The 22,018-nt window shown below is 43.1% G+C and overlaps 1 protein-coding gene across 1 annotated transcript; it reads left to right on the forward strand.

The window, feature by feature from the left end:
* The first annotated feature begins 5,621 nt into the window (after nt 1-5,621).
* LOC147701339 (serine protease inhibitor swm-1-like) lies at nt 5,622-21,067 on the forward strand. Its single transcript, XM_086928632.1, has 3 exons — nt 5,622-5,685; nt 13,349-13,384; nt 20,125-21,067. Exons 1-3 carry the CDS (start codon nt 5,646-5,648, stop codon nt 20,496-20,498), a joined length of 450 nt encoding a protein of 149 aa, XP_086784758.1. The 5' UTR covers nt 5,622-5,645; the 3' UTR covers nt 20,499-21,067.
* The last annotated feature ends 951 nt before the right edge of the window (nt 21,068-22,018 follow it).

The following is a 22,018-nucleotide window of genomic DNA, read 5'->3' on the forward strand; positions in this document are numbered from 1 at the left end:
GTTTCAGCACTCCCTGCACCTCTTATTCCAGCTCCTATTGCTTAAGGTGCTCTGCCAGCCTTGGTGGATTTAGCGAAACCAAGACATCTACTCTGCTGAGCGGTAAAAATCTGACCAGAACTAACGCTTCTCTGCTGCTGTAAGGTTTGGACCTATCACAAAGACCCTCATCACTGTTGCAGCCCACAACACCCTTGGAACAGCCACTGCATGATAAATCCTTGCCATAGGCTCTGCATCTCTTATCGACAGCAGCCTTGATGACTCCGCCAGACTTCACATTGCAGCCTCGCAGATTTTGAAACTGATCCATCACCTCAATTGCGCCCTGCATCCTTAACGCCAGACTCCGCTTCGTGAGTCACATCAATAGGATCCTTGATGATGACGCAGGCCCTCTCATCACAGTCTCACTGCATTTGGGAACTGAAGCATTGCTTCACTTGTGCAACACATTTCGATGCGGATCCTCGCAATGCTCCACAAACCAGGATTCAACATACTTTGTTGAATGTCACTAACAGGATCCCTGTTGCCTGCCTGCCTGCACTTCATTGTGGTCGGCCTGAGCCTGTGACTTTGTTTGGGTACGGCATAACCAGTTGGAGCTTTATGCTTGTTGGAGCCATTTTCAATAAGATCTTTAAAATTGCATATCACTGAGTCTACTGATTACATTTTTGTTGTTGTGGTCTTGTTTTAATTATTAAAATAACTTTTATTTTTGTAACCTGGTGTGGGATACTTTTGAGGGCTGTTTTCACTTTTTTACTGTGACGTGTTGCACAAATACTTTACACAGTGCTTCATCCTATCAAGGATTGAGGTTGCTAATTGACTAGGGCTCATACCCCAGTGATCTAACAACCCAATTTCTCAGACCACTCCTGAAGCACATTTAGTACTGGCTCTCACAGGCATTTTGAGGGCATGCTGTGGTGTGAACACTGTACTAATTAAAGGTTTATCGAGATTAGGAGAGCAAGAAGAAATTGTTACTCCTGCCCCTTCAATCACTCTATTGTATTCATTGTACTATACATATGTGTATTATACCATGAAAAGAGCTAACAGGGATCTGTAACAATGGGAAGGAATAAAAAATAGGAAGAAGGGTCGGGAGTGAAGGACAAAAGCCATGCACTCCCATAAAGTGATAAAAGCAAATGATATTTGAAAATGCAAAGAGAAAAAACAGCAGCCAAACATCAGCTATGAGAGGAGCATGTTGTTAGCCTCCTGGGCTACACCACTTCGGAAACGCAAGGCTGCACCATATTTACAAGAATCTGGTGCAGCCTTGCGTTTCCCCCTGCGATGACGCTATGTTTAACAATTTAGCATCAACGCATGTACCCTTGCACCAGAGTGCAAAGATGTCTGTTTGCAGGGGAAGACTGGTTTTGTGTAGGAAGGTGTCCCTTCCTGCACATAAAGAATTCTAAAATGACATTTTGTAACTTTCTTGTGTGCTGCTTCATGCAGCACACATAAAAGTTACAAAATGTCTTTTTTAAAAGGTTTGTTTATGAACAGGAAGGGACACATTCCAGTACATAAACAAACCATGGCATTTTGCTTTTTCAATGTGTGCTGCACAAGGCATCACACATGGAAAAAGCAAAAACAAGGAGAAATAATGCATTCCTTCTCGTTTTGCCAACTTAAGACCAGGGCTTTCCTGGTCTTAATTTTGGCGCTGCCTCCTATGTACGCCATGCTTGTACATTGGGGGCAGCATCAAATACAATGGGTGTTGCGGTGGAACGCCCACCACAACACCTACTGCACGCCCATTTAATGCTAGAAATAGCTTGAAAGGGTGCCTTATGTACAAGGCAGCGTTAAGCCACATTAAGACATAAGGCAAGCCCGTATCGCCATGGGAACTTCACAAAAAGTAACGTTCTTGTGGGGATAGGGGCTTGTACATATGCCGCAAAGGTTTTTAAAAGCATGGAGGGAGAGCTATGCTACAGTGGTGGAACAAACACAAGAGACAGAGGGAAGCAGCAAATTAGAAGCAGAACATTGAAAGAGACAAGAAAGGCATCCAACATCCCATGCAAGAGCCTAAATCACATTGGAAAGGTTAGGAGGAAAAGGATAGCAAAAATGACTGTAGCGAGACCACAAACATGAAAAACACACAAAGATGTACAGCAGCAAACAAGACTGGCATGTGGTGTTTCAGATCAAAGAGTTTCAGGTCTACGGGGTAGGTAGCAACTAGCTCTGCTATATCTAGGGTCTTCATAATTTGCATCAGCTACATCACTCCTTGCCAATGCTGGCCCTGAAGAAATAATCTGGTGAACTGTCCCTCCCTACCAAACCTGTTCAGTCCCCCAGTCTCTCACACTGATAAGTTATGAATCAGTGTGATTTTTCAGGGGACGATTTCATGGGCTGAAAACCCCCTCACATTGAGGCCCATTCCACAAGAGCGAATTAAAGTTAAGGGTCCGAAAGTGTGGCTGTGCATGGAAGGCTCAGTCTTCAGTAAATTCCTCCAGGTCTTAAACAATAGCCTGTTACACTACTCTTCCTTCAAACAAAATAATTTGAACAATAAAAGCTTCTCAGCTGAATAAACTTCAAATGATGATATATTTAACACTATCTTCAGCGTCGGCCTCTACATAATTAAAATGAGTATTGTCACTTTAGAGTAAAGTGAAAAAAAAATCTCTTTTGTTTTTCTGTCAGTGCCCATGTCTAGAAAAATTTACAACAGCTTAATTTATGATAGCAAAATGTATTTGGGATAAAACAGAAATGGTGTCCTCCATTAATGCACCCCATAACTTTCCAAAGATTCACACTCCCCAGTTATATATCTGAGATGAAAACAGACATAGCTGCAGTATTTGTATTAAAAGTAGGGCTGCTTCATTTACCCCCTGTCTACTCCATGTGCTGCTTTTGTGTCATTCAAACACATACCATCTTGTCATGATACCTAATTTAAGAATTAAGGTGTATTTCAAACTTTGTTGTGAAGGTACAACCTTGAGTCAGGGCCCGACAAACTGTAAGCTTGTGCAAGAAGGATGGACATGGTGCTCTAGGATGGTAATATTTCGATAACTGCATTGTTTTGGATCAATTTCTTCTGTTGATTTTCAAAATCTTTCACATTACTGACAATTTCCAACAAAAACAGGAAATCTTTAGAAGAATAGTTTTTAACATCTCATGACAGCTCCAGGCAGCTTTTGCTCTTTCCACTCCTCACTGCCTCAAACTCCTTCCCAGGTGCTTTAGGCTCTTTCATTGGATGTCTCTTAGTCTATTTCAATGTCCTGCTTCAATGTGCTGCTTTCTTTGTATCCTGTGTGTTGTCCACCACTGGAGCACTGCTCTCTCACCATGCTTTTGTTGAATTTATTTTGTGTATTCCAAAATAGCTTATTCGAGGAGACTCTATTTTGTCAGTGCATCTTCACTTCTCTTTTGTCTTTTAACAATTATTGGGAGTTCATGGCTGTCGTGCTCTTCCAATTCCTTTTCATTTTGTATCCCTTCTCATTGTCCCATGCTCATTCTATTCATTCTTCATGTTATTCCAGATTTCAGCTCACTACACAATCTAATGAATATTTTTCTCTTCCGCTGCCCCTCTCTTGACTTTCGTTCATCTGCTCCTGATTCCCTCTCACTACATTGTCTGAATATTTGTCTCTCTTACTACTCATTGCTTCTTTCAATTCCTGTTTTGCCAGATCTCTCTAGCCTTCTGCATATTCTTCTTCCCTGACATTCCTCTACTACGCCATGATGTTAACTCCTAGTGGCTTTATCAATGCAGTGGAAAAACAATGAGCATACAGCAGAGACCAGCCAAGTAAAAAGTATAAAAACATTTCTTTATATACTTTGAAGATCGCCAATGTATTGTCACATCACACAATGCATTGGCATCTAGAATGTTTAGAATTCAATGTGTTTTATCATTTCAGCTGAGTTGTGTCTTCATGTTTCATCATGCAAGACAGTGTCATCTTAAAGTACAGAAAACTATTGGTTGGGATTTGGTTGGGATTTGGCAAAGTCAATCTTATCACTTGCTTATCATTGGCAAACTGATGCCAATTGTCTTTGCATTTTGAGATTTTTGAATAAGTACCTCATAGCTTATTAATGACTTAATGCAAACCCAGTTTACATGCCTTTATAAAACTAGGATTGTATGAAAACCATGGGTGGATGCCCAGGAATGGCAGGGCTCCACCCATGAAACCCCTCCCAGAACGAAATGTAAAACAGTACATTACATTTCTCCACAAGGTCATGCAAGGCGGTGCAAAGCTCCCCTTCTCTGGCTTTGTAAATATCTCTGGCTTTGAAATATGCTAGAATGTTAAACTAACATTTAACATTCTGGTTGAAGCACAAAAGTTGAGCAGCCACAATGAAAATTCTTAGTAAGTCTCGCCCTCTATTCTTGGATGCCTTTAGTTATGCTTTTCCAGGGATACTTACTGGTCTAATAATCATAATACCACGTTGCTCTTATAAATCTCAATGGATCAATTACCTCAAAGGCTCTGAGTTTAGATCCCAATACTTGTTGGACTCTTTGTGGATGTGAGTTTATTTTTGTCTATGGAGATTCAGTAGTAGGTGTTAGTAAGGGCAGTTGTGAGGGAGGCAAAGGTCCTGTGCCCCACAGCCTCATATTTGTCCTCTCCCTTGGTCCAAAGTTAGGCTGGGGGGACGGGACCCTGAATCGATTAAATTCAGGGCAATGTTCCTCTGTGCACAAATACCAACTACTCTGCATCATGTTCTCATATTTATTTTTCCTTTAAAATTGGTGAGAAGTTTGGGTTGGGCGCAACCAAACAGGACCCCCTTTAAGCATTTCTTCTCTGTATCATCCCCATTGCCTTAACCGAATGGAAAGATACATCCCTGATGTGTTCCTACTGTGGTTGGAGAATGTGTTAGTTCTCATTCCCTACTGTCCAAAGTAGGTGAATGTACAAATTCTGCAGTGGACAAATATTAGTTTTATCACAGAATTGTTCTCTTGTGTTATTTGATTATCTGCTATAATTTAACTTATTTGGATTAATTTCAACATTTGTTTGCAGATTTGCCTTCATCAGCCTCCTGACACTCTCTCAAAAAGTCCTTTCCTTGTATTAAACTTATTTTCTACAAATGCTGTAAGTGGATCAGCCAAAGACAAATATGGTTTGTGTTTTTTTACATCCTAGTCCAAAATCCGCTCCTCTGCACAGCTCCCATATTTTGCCTAGGTGCACTAGAGGCAGCCGCTGATGTTTATCCTCCAACAGTGTCACAACAAACTGCTGACAAATAAATGATATTTGATTAGTAAACAATGCCAATTCCAACTGGAAGGACTCTTGTGGTGTTTTGTCACAGAAGGCAACATTGGTTTCAAGTCGGTCTATAATCTCACGAAGTCCTGGTTGATAATTTTAAACTCTTGAACATTACAGATGTTTCCTTGTTTTCACATGAAAACCAAACAGAACTTTGCTAGCTTAAGCATTCACGTTTTATTTTGAAAGAATAATGTATTTTATGGTTATGACACAGCCATGTTAATCTGACATAACAATGTTATCCTTACTCTTGCTTCCAGATCAACATCATTGCTATCGCTCACAATGGGAAATAAGGATATTAATCTACTGGCGCTCATCATGGGTGAGAATACAATGATTCAAGTGACCACAGTGTTGATTAGATTCCAAACCACGCCTATATATTGTAGGATGCTAGAATATGTTTTTATATGATCCAGTGATACATTTCACATAACTACTTAACAATGTATGGGCAATTGCATTGCACAATTTATCAATTCTGATTTAGGAAATATATGACCATGAGCTTGGCTGAAATATGCTAAAGTTCCCATTTGAGGTACCTTAGGGGGCCTACCTTCACAGATTTACCCACAAACAATGTTAAAACTTGAAAATGAAACTTCAAATTAAAAGGTGGTGGAGCAATTATCACTTAGCATCTGTTTGAAGATGCCAGTCTACTTTTCTCTGCGGCAACAGACCTCGCCTCACATGTAAAGGTGTGCAAGGAGTCAAATGTTGGTGGGTGCAGTGAGGGATTGCACCCACCTGCTGGTGGCCAATTGGGGTGGGGGAGTTCCCTGGGACCCTTGTGCAACACTTTTGCCTCTGGGCTTACGTCAGTAAAACTGCATGGGCAAAGAAACAAAGTGTTTCCTCATTTGTATTGTCCATTGTTCATACTCTAATGCAAAAGAGAGAACTTTCCCTCATAATAGCACTGTCTTAAAATGTTCTCCCAGACAATCCATATTATAGAAGAGGCTGCTTTAACAACCAGGGCTACTCCTATAACACCAATGAGCCCTGGGGAACCATGAAGTGGGTGCAAATGACTGTTGTGCCCTGAGGCCACCTACTGTAATTTGTCTGGGAAAAAAAATCCTAAATGCTCTCAGGCACCTTGCTCCTTTACATAAACCTGTAAACATAAAAAATGACAAGTTAATAACTAAATGAACGATAATCTTTCACTGAAATAAAATATTGTGAGCTAGAGGAATGAGATAGACTAAGTAGTACCTGAAGGAGGACCTCCCAGTTTCAAATACATATTCCAGAGGCTGAAAGTTTCATGATCAGTCTACAAAAAATGGATCACCTGTCACATATAGGGATTCTTCAGGTCCAGAATTGATACGCCTGTTCCTTTAATAACTATTACTGACTGAGCTGCCTAACTCCAGCATGAATGAATGAATGAATGATTGAGAAATTTGTATAGCGCAAACTAAGGACAAGGACGTCAAGGCGCTTGTATACAGATTGACCACAGACAACTTCGGAAAACATGCTTAGGCCCTGCTCTTAGGAAAACAGCCAGGTCTTCAGGGACTTACGAAAGACAGAGTGTTCTTGTTGCCCTGAAAGGGAGACCGGGAGAGAGTTCCACGCATTGGCAGCAGTCAGCGAGAAAGCTCTCCCCCCCACCTCATTCTTTTGAACCTTGGGACCATGAGAAGATTATGATTTGCTGACCTGAGGTTCCTTGAGGGCATATATCTTTTGATGATGCTATTTAGGCCAGATGGGTCTCAGACAGGAAAAGCGTTGTGGGTGAGGCAGAGGGTCTTGAATAGAACTCTGCGGTCCACCGGGAACCAGTGCAGCAGACTGAGGGAAGAAGTAGCTGAGTGATACTTCAGGAGATTCAAAACCAACCTTGCAGCTCCGTTTTGAACCAGCTGAAGGCGGTGAAGCTGACCTTAGTTTATGCCCATATAGAGGGCATTACAGTAGTCTAGTCTGGCTAGGATTAGGGCCACAGCCACCTTTTTTCGGCCTTCAAGAGACAAAAAACTGGATATTTTTCTAATAATACGTATAAGCCTGAAACAGGTGGACACAGTCCTTGAGACCTGCAGAGTCATGGAGACGGAATCATCAATAATGACTCCAAGATTTTTCCCATGAGAGGCAGGAGTGGGACAGGTACCAAGGGAATCTGGCTCCCACTCACCCGACCAAATGTCCGGGCCTTCCCCAAAGACCAGGACCTCCGTCTTTTCGCCATTTAGTTTAAGGTATTTCTGAACCATCCAAGATGAGACTGCCACCATGCAATCTTTGAAATTATGGGCAGCGTTCCTGACCTTATGCGTAATGGAGACCATAATCTGGGTGTCATCTGCGTAGGACAACACCTCAAGCCCAAATGCTTTCACCACCCTTGCCAGCGGGGCCATGTAGATATTAAAAAGGGTAGCACTCAACGAAGAGCCATGGAGCACACCACAGGCAAGGCAGGAGGGCTCTGAAGAGAAACTTCCCATTCTGACTAGTTGGGACCGTTCACTGAGAAACGAGGCAAGTCAAGTCAAGTCATAACATTTATATAGCGCACTACATACCCAGAGGGTTTCAAGGCGCTTAGGAAGGGGAAGAGGATTATTTGTCAAATATCCACGTTTTAAGCTGCTTTCTGAACGCTAGGTGATTCTGGGTGAGGCGAAGGTAAGCGGGGAGTGAGTTCCATGTTTTGGCAGCCAGGTATGAGAAGGATCTGCCTCCCATGGTGGTCTTGTTGATGCGAGGTACAGTGGCGAAGGCTTGGCTGGAAGAGCGAAGTTGGCGGGCGGGGGTGTAGAAGGACAGACGAGAGTTGAGGCAATCTGGTCCGATGTCGTAGAGTGATTTGTGTGCGTGGGTAAGCAGTCGGAAAGTAATCCTCTTATTGATGGGTAGCCAGTGGAGGTCTCTAAGGTGACCAGAGATGTGTTCGCTGCGTGGGATGTCTAATATGAGCCTGGCTGAGGCGTTTTGGATTCGCTGTAGTTTCCTCTGGAGCTTAGCGGTGGTACCTGCGTAGAGGGTGTTTCCGTAGTCCAGTCGGCTCGTGACCAGAGCGTGGGTGACTGTTTTCCTTGTTTCGGAGGGGATCCAGCGAAATGTTTTTCTGAGCATGCGAAGAATGTTAAAGCAGGAAGAGGATACGGCGCTGACTTGTCTGTTCATTGAGAGTGAAGAATCCAGGATGACGCCAAGGTTCCGTGCGTGGTCTGTCGGGATGGGTGCATTTCCGAGGGCTTCCGGCCACCAGGAGTCGTCCCATGCAGAGGGGGATTTACCTAAGATGAGAACTTCTGTTTTGTCTGAGTTCAGTTTCAGACGGCTTTTTTCATCCATTCGGCGACTTCTTTCATTCCTTCGTGTAGGTTAGTTTTGGCGGTGCTGGGGTCCTTGGTGAGAGATAGGATCAGTTGAGTGTCATCCACGTAAGAGATGATGTTGAGGTTGTGTTGGCGGGCTATGGCCGCGAGGGGGCTCATGTATACGTTGAAGAGGGTGGGACTGAGTGAGGATCCTTGTGGTACGCCGCAGATGATTTCAGAGGCCTCGGACTTGAATGGAGGAAGGCGGACTCTCTGGGTTCTTCCGGAGAGGAACGAGGTGATCCATTCCAGTGCCTTTCCTTGGATTCCGATGTTTCTGAGGCGTTGTAAAAGGGTGCTGTGGCAGACTGTGTCGAAGGCTGCAGAGAGGTCGAGGAGGATGAGGGCGACTGTGTCTCCATTGTCCAGTAGAGTTCGAATGTCGTCTGTTGCTGCGATGAGGGCGGTCTCAGTGCTGTGTTTGGCTCGGAAGCCAGATTGTGAGGGGTCAAGTGATTTGTTGGCTTCGAGGAAGGCGGCGAGTTGGTTGTTGACAGCTTTCTCGATGACTTTGGCCGGGAATGGAAGAAGCGAGATGGGGCGGTAGTTTTTGAGTTCGGTGGGGTCTGCTGTTGGTTTTTTCAGAAGGGCGGTGAGTTCAGCGTGTTTCCAGTCTTCTGGGAAGGTAGCGGAGTTGAAGGAGCAGTTGATGACATCTCGGAGGTGCGGAGCTATGACGGAGTCTGCTTTGTTGAAGATGTGGTGAGGGCATGGGTCTGTGGGGGATCCAGAGTGGATGGAATTCATCAGGCGGATGGTGTCTTCAGTGGAGATTGGGTTCCAGGCGTTAAGGGTGTTAACGGGGGGAAGATGGTCAGCTGATGGTAGGGTGGGTTGGCTTCCGGGTTGGTTGTCAAAGCTGTTGTGGATGTCAGCAATCTTGTTGTGGAAAAAAGAGGCTAAGGAATCGCAGAGGGTTTGAGAGGGGGTGATGTCGTTGGAGTTGGCCGAGGGGTTGGAAAATTCCTTGACGATGTTGAAAAGTTCCTTGCTGTTGTGGGCGTTGTTGTCAAGTCGATCTTTGAATGCTGTTTTCTTGGCTTTTCGGATCAGTTGGTGGTGAGTACGGATGGCGCTTTTGAAGGCGTCCTTGTTGCTGGTGGATGGGTCTTTTTTCCAGGCCTTTTCAAGGGAGCGGCACAGTTTTTTGGACTTCTTGAGGTCGTTGTTGAACCATGAGGCCTTCTTGATGCCAAGTTTGTGTTGACGTTTTTTCAGTGGTGCTAAGGTGTCGGCGGTGTTGGATAACCAAAGGGTGAGGTTGGAGGCGGCTTCGTTGGCGTTAGAAGAGAGGGCTTGGGAGGTTAGAAGGAGCGATGTGGAGATCTGATCTGTGGTGATTTTGTTCCAGTTTCTTTGTAGAGTTGGTTGGAGGTGGATGATGGGTTTCGGCTTGTTGTAGGTGAAGTGAACGCAGCTGTGGTCAGTCCAGAGGAGATCCGTAGTGTGGCTGATGGAGACATGGTTGCTGGAGGTGAAGATGGGGTCGAGAGTGTGACCTGCGATGTGGGTGGGGGAAGTGACCAGTTGTTTAAGTCCGAGGTTGGCGAGGTTGTCCAAGAGGGTGGCGGTGTTGCGGTCGTTGATCTTTTCAAGGTGGAAGTTGAGGTCTCCCAGAAGGATGTAATCTTTGGAGGGGAGCGCGTGAGGGGTGATGAAGTCCGTGATGTCTTCACTGAATTTTGCGCGTGGTCCTGGTGGTCTGTAGAGGAGGGTGCCTCTGAGTGTGGTCTTGGGGTCGATGTGGATCTGGAAGTGAAGGTGTTCGGAGTTGGCGAGATTGACGTCAGAGCTGGTTGAGATGTGGATGGATTTTTTATGGACGATAGCGATTCCTCCTCCTGTGTGGCCGGAACGGTCCTTGCGTATGATCTTATATTCTTCTGGGATGGCAATGGTGATGTCTGGGGCGGAGGAGGCGTTCATCCATGTTTCTGTCAGGAAGGCGACGTCCGGAGAGATGGTGTCTAGTAGGTTCCATAGGTCAATGGCGTGCCTGTGGACCGATCGGGTGTTGAGCAAGATGCATTGTAGGTGGTTGGGGTCGGGAATCTGAGGTGTGATCGTTGCGGAGTTGGTGACGGTGCCGATGAATTTGCAGGAGTAGCATGAGAAAGGTCCATGGGTGTGTCCAGGAGCGGCTTGGACGCAGTTGGGGGAGCGGCCGGGGTTAAGGGCTAGGAGGGTGGTGGCATCGTAGGTAATGCGGGAGGGCTGGGCAGCGTGAGGGGCAGGGGGTCTGGCACTGGGCGCGGTCCAGGCGCGGACGGGCGTAGACGGGCTTACCTTTGGCGCACCTTCGGCGAGACCGCTGCGCGAGACCGCTGCGCTAGAGTTCATCTATCATATGCGGATAGTGGAGGGGAGGGGCGAGGGAGGGCTCAGCAGGGAGGCGGGGTGGAGATCAGGGGAAGGAGGCAGGGCAACAATAAACAAAATGGCAGCAGCAAAACAGGCAAACTTACAACAACACTGGGGCACAATGGAGGCGAGCGCGATGTCAGAGGCGGCGGCGCTAATACACAGTGCAATAGCAGGCAATCTTATCTATTCAGGCAGCACGGTGCAGGAGCTGCTGTCACACAAGCGCACTTTGGGGGCTTCAATATGTTAATGGCCTCGGCGGAATTCTAAACAAATGCTGGAAGGTCGCGGCAGTCTAGCGCTACACACAAGCTAGGCGCTTCTAAAACTTCAAAAGCTGTGCAGGCTTAATCAACTCTGCTAGCGCTACACACAAGCTAGGCGCTTCTAACACTTCAAGATCTGTGCAGGCTTAATCAACTCTGCTAGCGCTACATACAAGCTAGGCGCTTCTAACACTTTCGGCCTTCCACCAGTCTGTGAGGGGACAGGGTGTCGAAGGCAGAGGTGAGGTCGAGTAAAATCAGGAGGGTGATATGACCTACATCCACCTGGACTCGAATAATATCCAGCACCATAGTAATTGCAGTCTTAGTACTGAGAGAGCTTCTAAAGTCATGTTGGGAGACATCTAGAATCTGATGGTCCCTCAGGTAGGCGCTAAGATGTGAATTAAGATGGGATTACAGAATATTTGCAGGAAGAGGGAGAAGGGAGATGGGACGGAAGTTTTTAAGACAGGATGGATCTAGTGAGGGCTTCTTAAGTACGGGCCTGACCACTGCAACCTTCCAGATCAGCGGATAAAGTCCTGAAGATATGGCTAAGTTCAGGACTGTCATAAAGTGGGGTACGAAAGCTTCTTTTGCTCTTTTCATGACTTTAAGGGGACAGGGGTCCAGAGGGACCCTGATTTAATCACATCAATCAGCAGATCTACGGCCTCGGTCGTAATGTTGGGGAAAGAGCAAAAACTCCATGGAGAAGTGCGGGTGAGTCCGCAGTTACAGAGAGTATCTGACGTAGTATCCAGCATGAAGGTGGAATTTTGAGTCTCCAGCTGGGCATAGATGTCATCTATCTTAGAATGGAAAAAGGAGTATAAGCTGTCACAGAGAGGCTGTGAGGGTTCCACCTTGTCCGAAGTAGAAGTGGCAGCAAGAGTATTAAAGATGTTGAAGAGCTCCTTGGCGGAGGTAGTGCGCCCGAAAATGTTGGAGAAGTATTGTTCTTTTTCCTGCAGTATGGCTAATTTGTAAGACTTCAAGGCTTGTGTATAGGACTCCCTGCCTGATGGTGTGAGGTCCTTTCTCCAGAGTCTTTCCTTTCTTTCTACACACCTGCCTCATTTTACATAACCAATCAGAGAACTAAGGTGTGGTAGGCTTGGACCTGGCAGAATGGTAAGATTTGCCATAATTTTTCGGTGCAAATAATGTAACTTGTTTTACAAGAAAAGTCCTACCATGTTACCTCTGAAATGACCAAATAGTGAGCTGTGTGTTTGGAAAGTAAGGAGAGATTATGTTCCTTCCATTAAAATGTGATCCTATTTGGAACAACATTTATATCTGCAAACCCTGTGCCTATATGTATGAAATTTGATAGATAACACAAGTAGTGGTTGGCGGAAAGTCTGGCCTGATGAACACAGAATTGTCTTGACTTCGAGTGAGTTTACCATTTGTTCCTGTCTGTCCACGAATTAAGAGAAATTACAGGATAGCAAAACTAACTTCACTAAAGGGAACAGGCTTTGCCTTAACAGAGGACCCCTGCAATTTTGTAAAATGTAGTTTTGTTTTAGATGGTTAATTATTACACACAGACAGCATTGAATTCAATAGAGAGGTTCCAAATAAGTTCAGTACATACAATGGTCTGATTTATAAAAAATACAAAAAATCTAATCCGCACAGTTGCAAACTAGAAAAAGTGCTACTTTTTCTTTGAGACCTACAGAGAACGTACAAATGTGTGTCTATGAAAAGCACCCAAGGCTGTAGTCAGCCCCATTGAATATGAAGGGAATCTTCATGTGTGGATAGTCCCAAAGTTCTGAGGGGCAGAGATGTAGGCGTCACTCAACATAGCAACAAGAAATACTATCCTCTGTGGGATCCATGTTGTTTGAAGGTCAATGTCCTGCTGCCCAGAGCTGCCCCTGTTCCTCCCCTCATGGGAGTCATGGGAGATAAGGCACTATGCTAATTTTCTGAAACACTCTAACTAACATAACAACACATTTCTGTCTTTAATTTACAGGATTTGCCCTGATGCTGGCACCTACACGAGCCACTGGTAAGTGGTATTCCCACATTTATTCGTTATTGCAGTTTTCCCTTGGATAGGAAGCTTGTTATATTAGCAGCAACAAATTTAAATATGGCAGCAAGACCAGCGGCTGTATTAGGATTACTGCAAACATTACCACTTTTTTAAGAGCCTGTCTGATAAATAATAGTAATAATGAGTAGTAACATTATTATCTCTGGTCATTTTCTCATCTTTTATCTAGCAGACTCTCACTGGCGCAAACAACACTGACTATTAGGAAAGGTGTGGCAGTATCATTGCCACTCCTGACAGTATATCCCACTAATCTTTAAAAATAGAAAACAGACAATATATATGTGATTTATTTTCATTGTGCATAATTCTGGTCGAAAAGAAAGGGTTGGGCAGGAAAATAGGCAAACCCGTCAATAGACCATGTGGTGGAGAAACATCCTCCTAGTCGTCCAAAATTAAAGGTATGAAATGTGATATATTTGTATAAATTGTGGAAAAGTTAACTACAATGACAAGAGCATCTGAATGCACCAAATTCCTATATTTGGACTCTTTCCAGCCATTGATTGTTTCCTACAGTGGCTGATATTATTATTTATTTACCAGAGTAATTGACATGTTTTATATACATTTTCTGCTGTGCGAATCATGCAGAATGTATATGATGATGGCTCACAATTTAGTTCTGGTCTACCTCTGAGGCATAATTGGGAAGACCTTGTACAATAAGACCTGACTGTTTCAATCATCAGAGGTCATTATACTGAACTCTTTGACTTGCTCAGCGTTTTCCTTGCACCTCCTGTTTCCCATCAATCAATTGTATGCATACATCTCACATTCCATTTACCATCTTGATAAAAGTAACAATATATTGAACAAGCAATGATAAAGTCAGAAAGTCTTTAATGGTGGCCTACAATGCTATTGGCTTTTTCAAATGCTAAGTACTTCCTGTCAACCAACTTAAAATGATATTTCCCCATTATTATTTGTTTTAATAAAAGTTTGGCAAAAACCATACAAAGATGGGTGCGCTTCTGAGTGCACACAAGTTGGCCATTTATTCATGGTTTTCAAAAAATGTTTACTTTGTTACTGTGAAAAAATTGAGTTGTTGGTTGACTGGAATATGAGCTCTGGTTGAGCAACAGCCAAAATCCCTGGCAGGATGAACCATGAGAAGTCACTAAATGAAGCTGTGCTTAACTGGAGGGAGCTTCTCACACAGTCAGGCTTAACACCGATGCAATGTGTATAGTATTTATGCAGCACACAAACAGTAAGAGTGAAAATATAACACAGGAAAAATTCAACAACAAGGTGGATAGAGTAAGGTTTAATAAATTATTTAACAACAAAAGGACCAAAATCCAATAAGTAGAACAAGAGTTATACATTTTTTAAGTTTTGAGTGAACTCTAGTATCTATAAATCAAAGTGCAACCTCAGGTATATGGTCCCACGAGACCAGGCCAACATTTAAAAAATATGACAGACTGCTATGAAGCGTGGGTTGGAACAAGGAGAGAATTGGGCCTGGTCAGCGCTTACCTTCGGAATTAAAATAAATTTGGAAGTAAATGTTTTGAGAAGGAAAAAGTTCAGCTGAGCAAGGCTGTAGGCGGAGTCCATGGAGAGAGCATCCTTTTTAGGGAGCTACTGGATAAACATTTCTACATTTGCCAACAGACTCCACACACGAAATTCAGAACCTCATCCTCAACATCAAAGAAGAAGGCAAAAGCAAAGGTTTTTTGACACAAAATAAATTCCTATTATTCAATATTGAATTTACCAGAACATTGGTTATTTACATGCTCCCCAAAATGCACAAGAATACCAAAACTCCACCTGGTTAACAAATCGTATCAGGTTGAGGGTCCATTCTGGAGCCCCTCGGTCAATATGCAGATTTTCTCATAAAAGAATCTATCCCCAAGACATGTTGCTAAAATTAAAGACAGCATGGATATGGTCAATCAAGTGGAACATTTCCCCTTCAACCCCTACACTGATATTCTCTGCATGCTGGATGTTGAATCCCTCTGCACTAACATCCCCCAAGCTGAAGGCCAAGCAATCATTGAGAATATCTTTAACAGTGGACCACACCCCATGCAGTTCCCACTACATTTCTATTAAACTTACTCCATATCTGATTGACACTCAATTTATTCTCATTCAATGGTCAATTCTATCAACAGGTAAAGGGTACATTTATGGGAGTGATATTTGCCCCAAATTTTGCAGTACTCTACATGGATGACTTAAAGACTAACAAGATACAGACTCCCACCAACACCTAAACAGTTTTCAAATTGTAATACTATAAATGTGATCTATGCCGTTTTCTGTCTCTGCAATCTAATATACATTAGACAAACAACCTAGAAAATACAGATTCATATCTGCCAACATTGGAGCCATGTCCACTGCAAAGTACCAAATGCACCTCTAGTTGACCATTTCTTAGAAAAAGGACGCACAGAGGACGAAATTCGATGACAAATAATCACGGTGGTAAAACCACAACCCAGAGGTGGAGACATCAACCAGGCTCTAAACAAAGAGTAAGAGTCAGTACACAGGTTTGAACCGAATGGAAGATTGGACCTCTTTAGTATGAACTGAATATATACGGTTTGATAACCTGGCCTTGTGGATTCGATTGTAAAGCAGTGCCTAGAATCAAATTTGAAGTAATTGGCACAAACGCGAATCATATGTTATTTTTTGCCTCACTTGTAACATGTGGTTGGGCTTTATTGGGAAATATGTGATCTTTCCTTCAATTCTTTATTTCTCTCTTTAGAAGGAACCAGTTAATCATTATTATGATTGTTTATTTTGAAATGTTCAAACTTTCCTTCAATTCTGCATTTTGCTCCATGGAAGGAGCCAGCTAATTTTCATCACAATAGTTTATTGACACCGATCTCAGATAATGGATGCTTCTTTGCTTTACACTTCCATACTGTCATCTGTCATTAATCGCCTTACCCTCTCCTGATAATATGGCCACGATACTACACCACCTTTCAGAACGTGGAATAAATGGTTCATACAACGCCCATCACCTGCCCACTCATGCATTTTTATGTGAATGTGCACGTCATTACATTAGGTCTCCCTGACATCTCATAGCATCTCCCCATACTCCAGTACAATGAATAGACGCTGGAACTGACTCTGGTCCTCGGCTTATCCCAGGTAAAGCACACAGTCGTTCTCCCTTCTTACAACCCCTCACTTAGAAATTTCCTTCCATTGGTTCATCCTTTGTTTCCTCTACACCAGAAATTTGGGCCACATGGACTCAACACCACCAGAAACCTGGTCCACCCAGACTACTGTCCACCTGTTACTCTTCTCAGGCTTGCAGCAGAGCCCAATTCAGCACTGGTTGCTACCAATTACCGCAACATGCTTGTTTCTCATAATTGCAAAACAACAGCACCATAGGTCAGTTACAACTCTTTGGGTAAAGTTAATTACATTGGGAATATACACAAAGGTTAACTGAGACAAAATTCTAACTTTACGATTTTCAGTATTCACAAAGGCATTTACGTGTAGTAAAGTGAGACTTCTATCTCAGTTCAACTTATGATTTGATCTTAAGTTTAGCTGAGACTAGACTTTTGATATTAGTTAAAAGTAAGACCAAAACTGAAGTTAAACTGAGATAAAAGCCTAACTTTGCTACTCTTAAATGCCCTTGGTGAATACCGAAAGTCGTAAAGTTAGACTTTCATCTCAGTTTACCTCGGTGAATCCGGCCCATTGGGTCCCAATTTGCCAACACTTTCTCCTTACCCCCCACAGACCCAGTCGAAATTTTTCTAAACAAGGATTCTCTTCCATTATCCTATAAGGGTGTGTTCACCCTGTTCAGTATGCACAATCATTTTTGCACTGTTGCAGTTTTTAGTTTCTTTCACGCCCGCCAGCTCATACATCACTGACTGACTCCAGGCATAGTCACTCTCCATGGAGCTATTAATGTGTATTTGGACACCACCAATTTGTCTTAAAGGTTTTTCACGCACCAATAACACCTAAGAGCATGCTTATCACCTATGCATGCCTAACCGGCAATAATTCATCAGCTATTGCCTATTTTAATATTTTTCCTTTATCTTCCTTTTTTCTCCCTTTTTTCCATTTTCTTCTTTTTTCTTTCTTCTCCTTTCCCCGTCACCCTACAAGCATCCATCTCAGGCATTAATTGTCATGTCCTGATAATGAACCCAGTATCTTACTAAGGGATCAAAACGTTGTCGACTCTCAGAACCTTGACACAAGTATTCACCTTGGCACAAATATATATTTATCTTGCTGTTAATATGTACTAAGTGCCACTATGTATGTTCTGAGGCCTAAATAACTAAAATTGTTTCTCGGCCACCATATCCAAATGCCTGAGTTTGTTTTACTCTAATTTTCTGTTGATAATTGTCCCAATTATATGTCTGTCTTTGTCATTTTCAGAATAAACTATTATATTCAGTTTCGATATATTAGGCTAGACATCATTTTATCTCTATATGAATCATTGATGTGAGGGCCCACTGACCCAATTAAAAGTTAGCACTTGAAAGATTTACTAAGGCAACCAAATATCATCCAGTGGGATTGGAAAGGCAGGTCTCAAAATAGTCAAAAAACGATTTAGGAGTTGTTACCACCAGGACATGTAAAACTTAAAAGTAAATGTCCAGCCTTTCAATTACAATTCACCCTACACTATAGACTAACTAGGGCTACTTGGGGGGTGACAACTCCAATAAAAGAGAGTTGAATCTTGGCTATGAGCTTACATTGCCAATTTGAATTGGCAGTTTAAAACTGCTGTCAGGCTGAAATGGCCGGCTTGGGGCATGTTTTAAGAGGCTACTTAAGTGGGCGGCACAATAAGTGTTGCATATACCCTAGTAGCATGCAGGCCCTGGTAACATGGTATACCACTCAACATGGGACTTATAAGGAACTTAAATGTTCCAATTTGGTGTAATCCAATCTTACCATGTTTAGGAGAGTGGTAAAGTGCACAGAGTACTAAGGTCAACAAAAATTAATTTAAAAAAAGGGAGACACAAGCAAAAGGTTTGGGGGAAGACCACTGTAAGGTTGACAGGTCCAACACATGCCGCACCCCGGATGAAAGTGGGGATAACTACCCAATCCCCTGGGAGTTCCCATTCTAAAGGACGAGGAACTGGGATAGACCATCAGCATTGGAGTGATCTGAGACAGTAAGGTGAGGTCCATTCCCTGTAGAGAGATGGACCACCTCAACACAATTTTGGGTTCTCAAGCCTCGTCTGCTTGAGCCACCTGAGGGACCTGCGGTCTGTCTGAACCCAGAAGTAAAATCCACACAAGTATGGTCTCACCTTCTTCAATGTCCAGACTACAGCAAATGCACACCTTTCAATAGCACACCATCTCTGTTCCCTGGCAATTAGCCTCCTGGAGATGACGTTGCAGGCTGAAATAAGCCCTCCTCATTTAGCTGTGATAGGACACTTAACAGTGTAGCGGCAACGCAGGCACCCTTTCACTATAGGGTTTTTTCCTGCAGGGGGAAGGTTGTTTATGTACAGGAAGGTCCCCCTTACTGCACATAAACAATCTTCAAATGCCATTTTGTCACTTCCATTTGTGATGCTTAATGGAAGTTACAAAATGTCATTTTATTTAAAGGTTGTTTATATGCAGAAAGAGTCACCTTCCTGAAAATAAACAATCCAAAGTGTTTAGCTTTTTCCATGTGTGCTGCACAAGGCAGCACACATAGAAAAAGCAAAAACGAGGGTAAATAAATCATTTCTCCTTGTTTTACCAAGTAAAGACCAGGTTTTCCCTGGTCTTCATTTTGCCGCTGCCTCCTATTTCTTCTGCCCTTGTATATAGGGTTACACTGTCAAAATAAGTAGGTGTTGCATTGGAACACCCACCACTACACCCTCTGCCCACCCTTTTCATGTTAAGCATTGCGTGAAAGGGGGCCTTATTTACAAGGCAGGGTTAAGCCATGTTAAGTGACTTAACACTAACTTGCAAATAAGGAAGAGCCACTATTGCCACAGGAACATCACAAAAAGTGATGTTCCCCTGGTTATAGGGCTCGTAAATAAGACCCTAGATGTCCCCAGTTCGTGCTTTGGTCTTTAGGTACCTGTTTTTACTAAACAATTTAGAAATTCATAATTAAGGTTCTACTGATTGGATTTTAGTCATTTTGGTATCAAATCATTTATTAAAATGTGCTCTGTTTCTCTACACTGGTGTGGGATTTCTCCTATGTTGTGCTTTACCGTTATTACTGTTTGTGTCTTGCATAAATACTTCAAACATTGCATCTAAGTTAAGCCTGGCTGCTTTTGTGCAAAGATACCAGAGGGTTAAGCACTAGTTAATTTAGAGACTTTTGTGGATTACCCTGATGGGGAATGTGGCTGCTGCTTCACCAGTGTTAACACTCCAGCCAAATAACAACCCAGTGTCTCACAGAAAGTGAAAGAGGTTATGAGGAAGACAAGTTTGACAATTAAAATAAATATAGGCTGATGCAGATTAAGAGATAGCATGGAAGATAATGAATGGGCAAGAGAAAAAGGGAGAGAGAGAAAGAGAGAGAGTGAGCGAGAGAGAGAGAGAAAGGGCAGGAGTGACCTAAATGGATGCAGATTCATGTGTAGCGTCAATTTAATGCAACTTGCCTCTTGATGTTTTCTCTGCAGGTACATGCCCAGTGAATTCATATTTTAACAGTTGCGGAAGTTCTTGTCCAAGGAACTGCGCCCAACTGGGTGAGGTTAAAGTTTGCACAGCTGAGTGTGTCCCACAGTGTGTCTGCGATCGTGGCTACATCCTGGAAGATGCCAACAGCACACCTCCATGTATATCCCTGGCTCAATGTTTGGAATGCAAGCGTAACAACGCCTTCTACACCAGCTGCGGCACAGCTTGCCCTCTGAACTGTCAGAATTACCAACATCCACCCACTAAATGCACAAAGGAGTGCGTTGCGGGATGCTTCTGTGGGAAGGGATTTGTCTTCAGGAGTGGGAAAGAGGGCAGGTGTGTGCCACCCTTCCGCTGTCCGAAGCCATAAAGTGGTAGACACAGAAGGGAATATTGGAAACAATACACTTGGCCACCAACACAGATATGTTATAATTTTCTCTTGAATTCTTATTATAATGGTTGCAAATCATACTTAATCTGTCACCTATTTCTTGCTTCTAAGGGGTATTAAATACTGCTAGCCTGGCATTCATCCCCAAACTACAGCTGTATTTATAAGAAAAGGCAAAATATTTGTACAGTTTCAGAGTTTTGTGTTTAATCTACTCTTTTAAAAAAGCTACCCATATTCACGCTCCATGCTCTCCCATAAACCTAAGGCAGGCCAGACACAATCACTTAGGAGGTTGCACCACAAAGCAAGCGGAAGTTACCTTGATAATCTATTCTCCTTTCAAGTTTCAATGCATTTTCCACCGACCTTCATTTGATAAGCCACATTGTTACAATGCCCGGTGCTCAGTAAATGTGCTCACCCTATCTGAAAGATGGGTTACATAGTCCTGCTAACTGGAGCAAAGACCATATCAGAAGGACCTTTTTGTAGGGTTTCTGGATAAACATGGTGCTCCCCTCATGCATGTACTGTGTGCAGGTTATTTGCGTTGATGCACCAGGGTCATTGATGCCACAGCAAGGCAAGACTAGGTGCCTGCCTAGTTCACCAAGTGGTGAGCTAGGCAGGTGCCTAGTATTGTTCTTGTATTGCCTTGCTGTAGCATCCCATGGACCAAGCTGCTTTAGAGGAAATAACCAGAGCACAGTACATGTATTAATATACCTTGTGGCCAGACAATGAAAAAGGCAATATTATTAGTTGTGGTACTCACAGGGTTCTTAATTTTTTTAATGTAAACCGTTTAACCTGGACATTCAGCAACTCAACCTGAAAAACACATATACGTCCTCGGCAGGATAACGTTTTCTACATATTTGAGAACTCCAAATACCATTTTTAAATACTACAACTGACACTATCATGTATTATAAACAATATGTAAACAATATGTACACTTTTCTGCTGGCTCATCCAGTATCCCACCATTTCTTACTTCTACATTCATCACATTGTTGAATCACAATTTCACTAAATTCCCCTAACGTTCTCCTTTCCGTCTTTTGTACACATCAACATGCTCCCTCTCGCTTAAGCATATTCATATACCAACAATTCTCCCATCATTTCACTGAATCGTCCACTTGCTTGCACGCTCATTCACTCACTGATTCACTAAAGTGTCAGAAATGTGTGCAATCACGTGCCCTTGGTTTTGGAAAAAATGACCTGCAGTTTACCTGCCCATGTCCTTGATCTACCTTGCAAGGATATTCGAGTATGTACAAGGGTGGTCAGTATGGCCTCGAAGAGGTGTAGGGACAGGGCACAAAACCTGAACACTTAACTTCCCTGATTAAAAGTATAGAAAAAACTGCACTAGAGAGGAACAATGTGTGGTGCATTCCAAAATGGACGCCTCCTGAACGAGTGTAAGTTGGTAGATTTAGCTATGTATTCCATGAGAGTAGAACGCTCACGTAAGCCTTTTC

The sequence above is a fragment of the Lissotriton vulgaris genome, chromosome 7 (genome assembly GCF_964263255.1).
Source record: "Lissotriton vulgaris chromosome 7, aLisVul1.2, whole genome shotgun sequence".
Lineage (NCBI taxonomy): Eukaryota > Metazoa > Chordata > Amphibia > Caudata > Salamandridae > Lissotriton > Lissotriton vulgaris.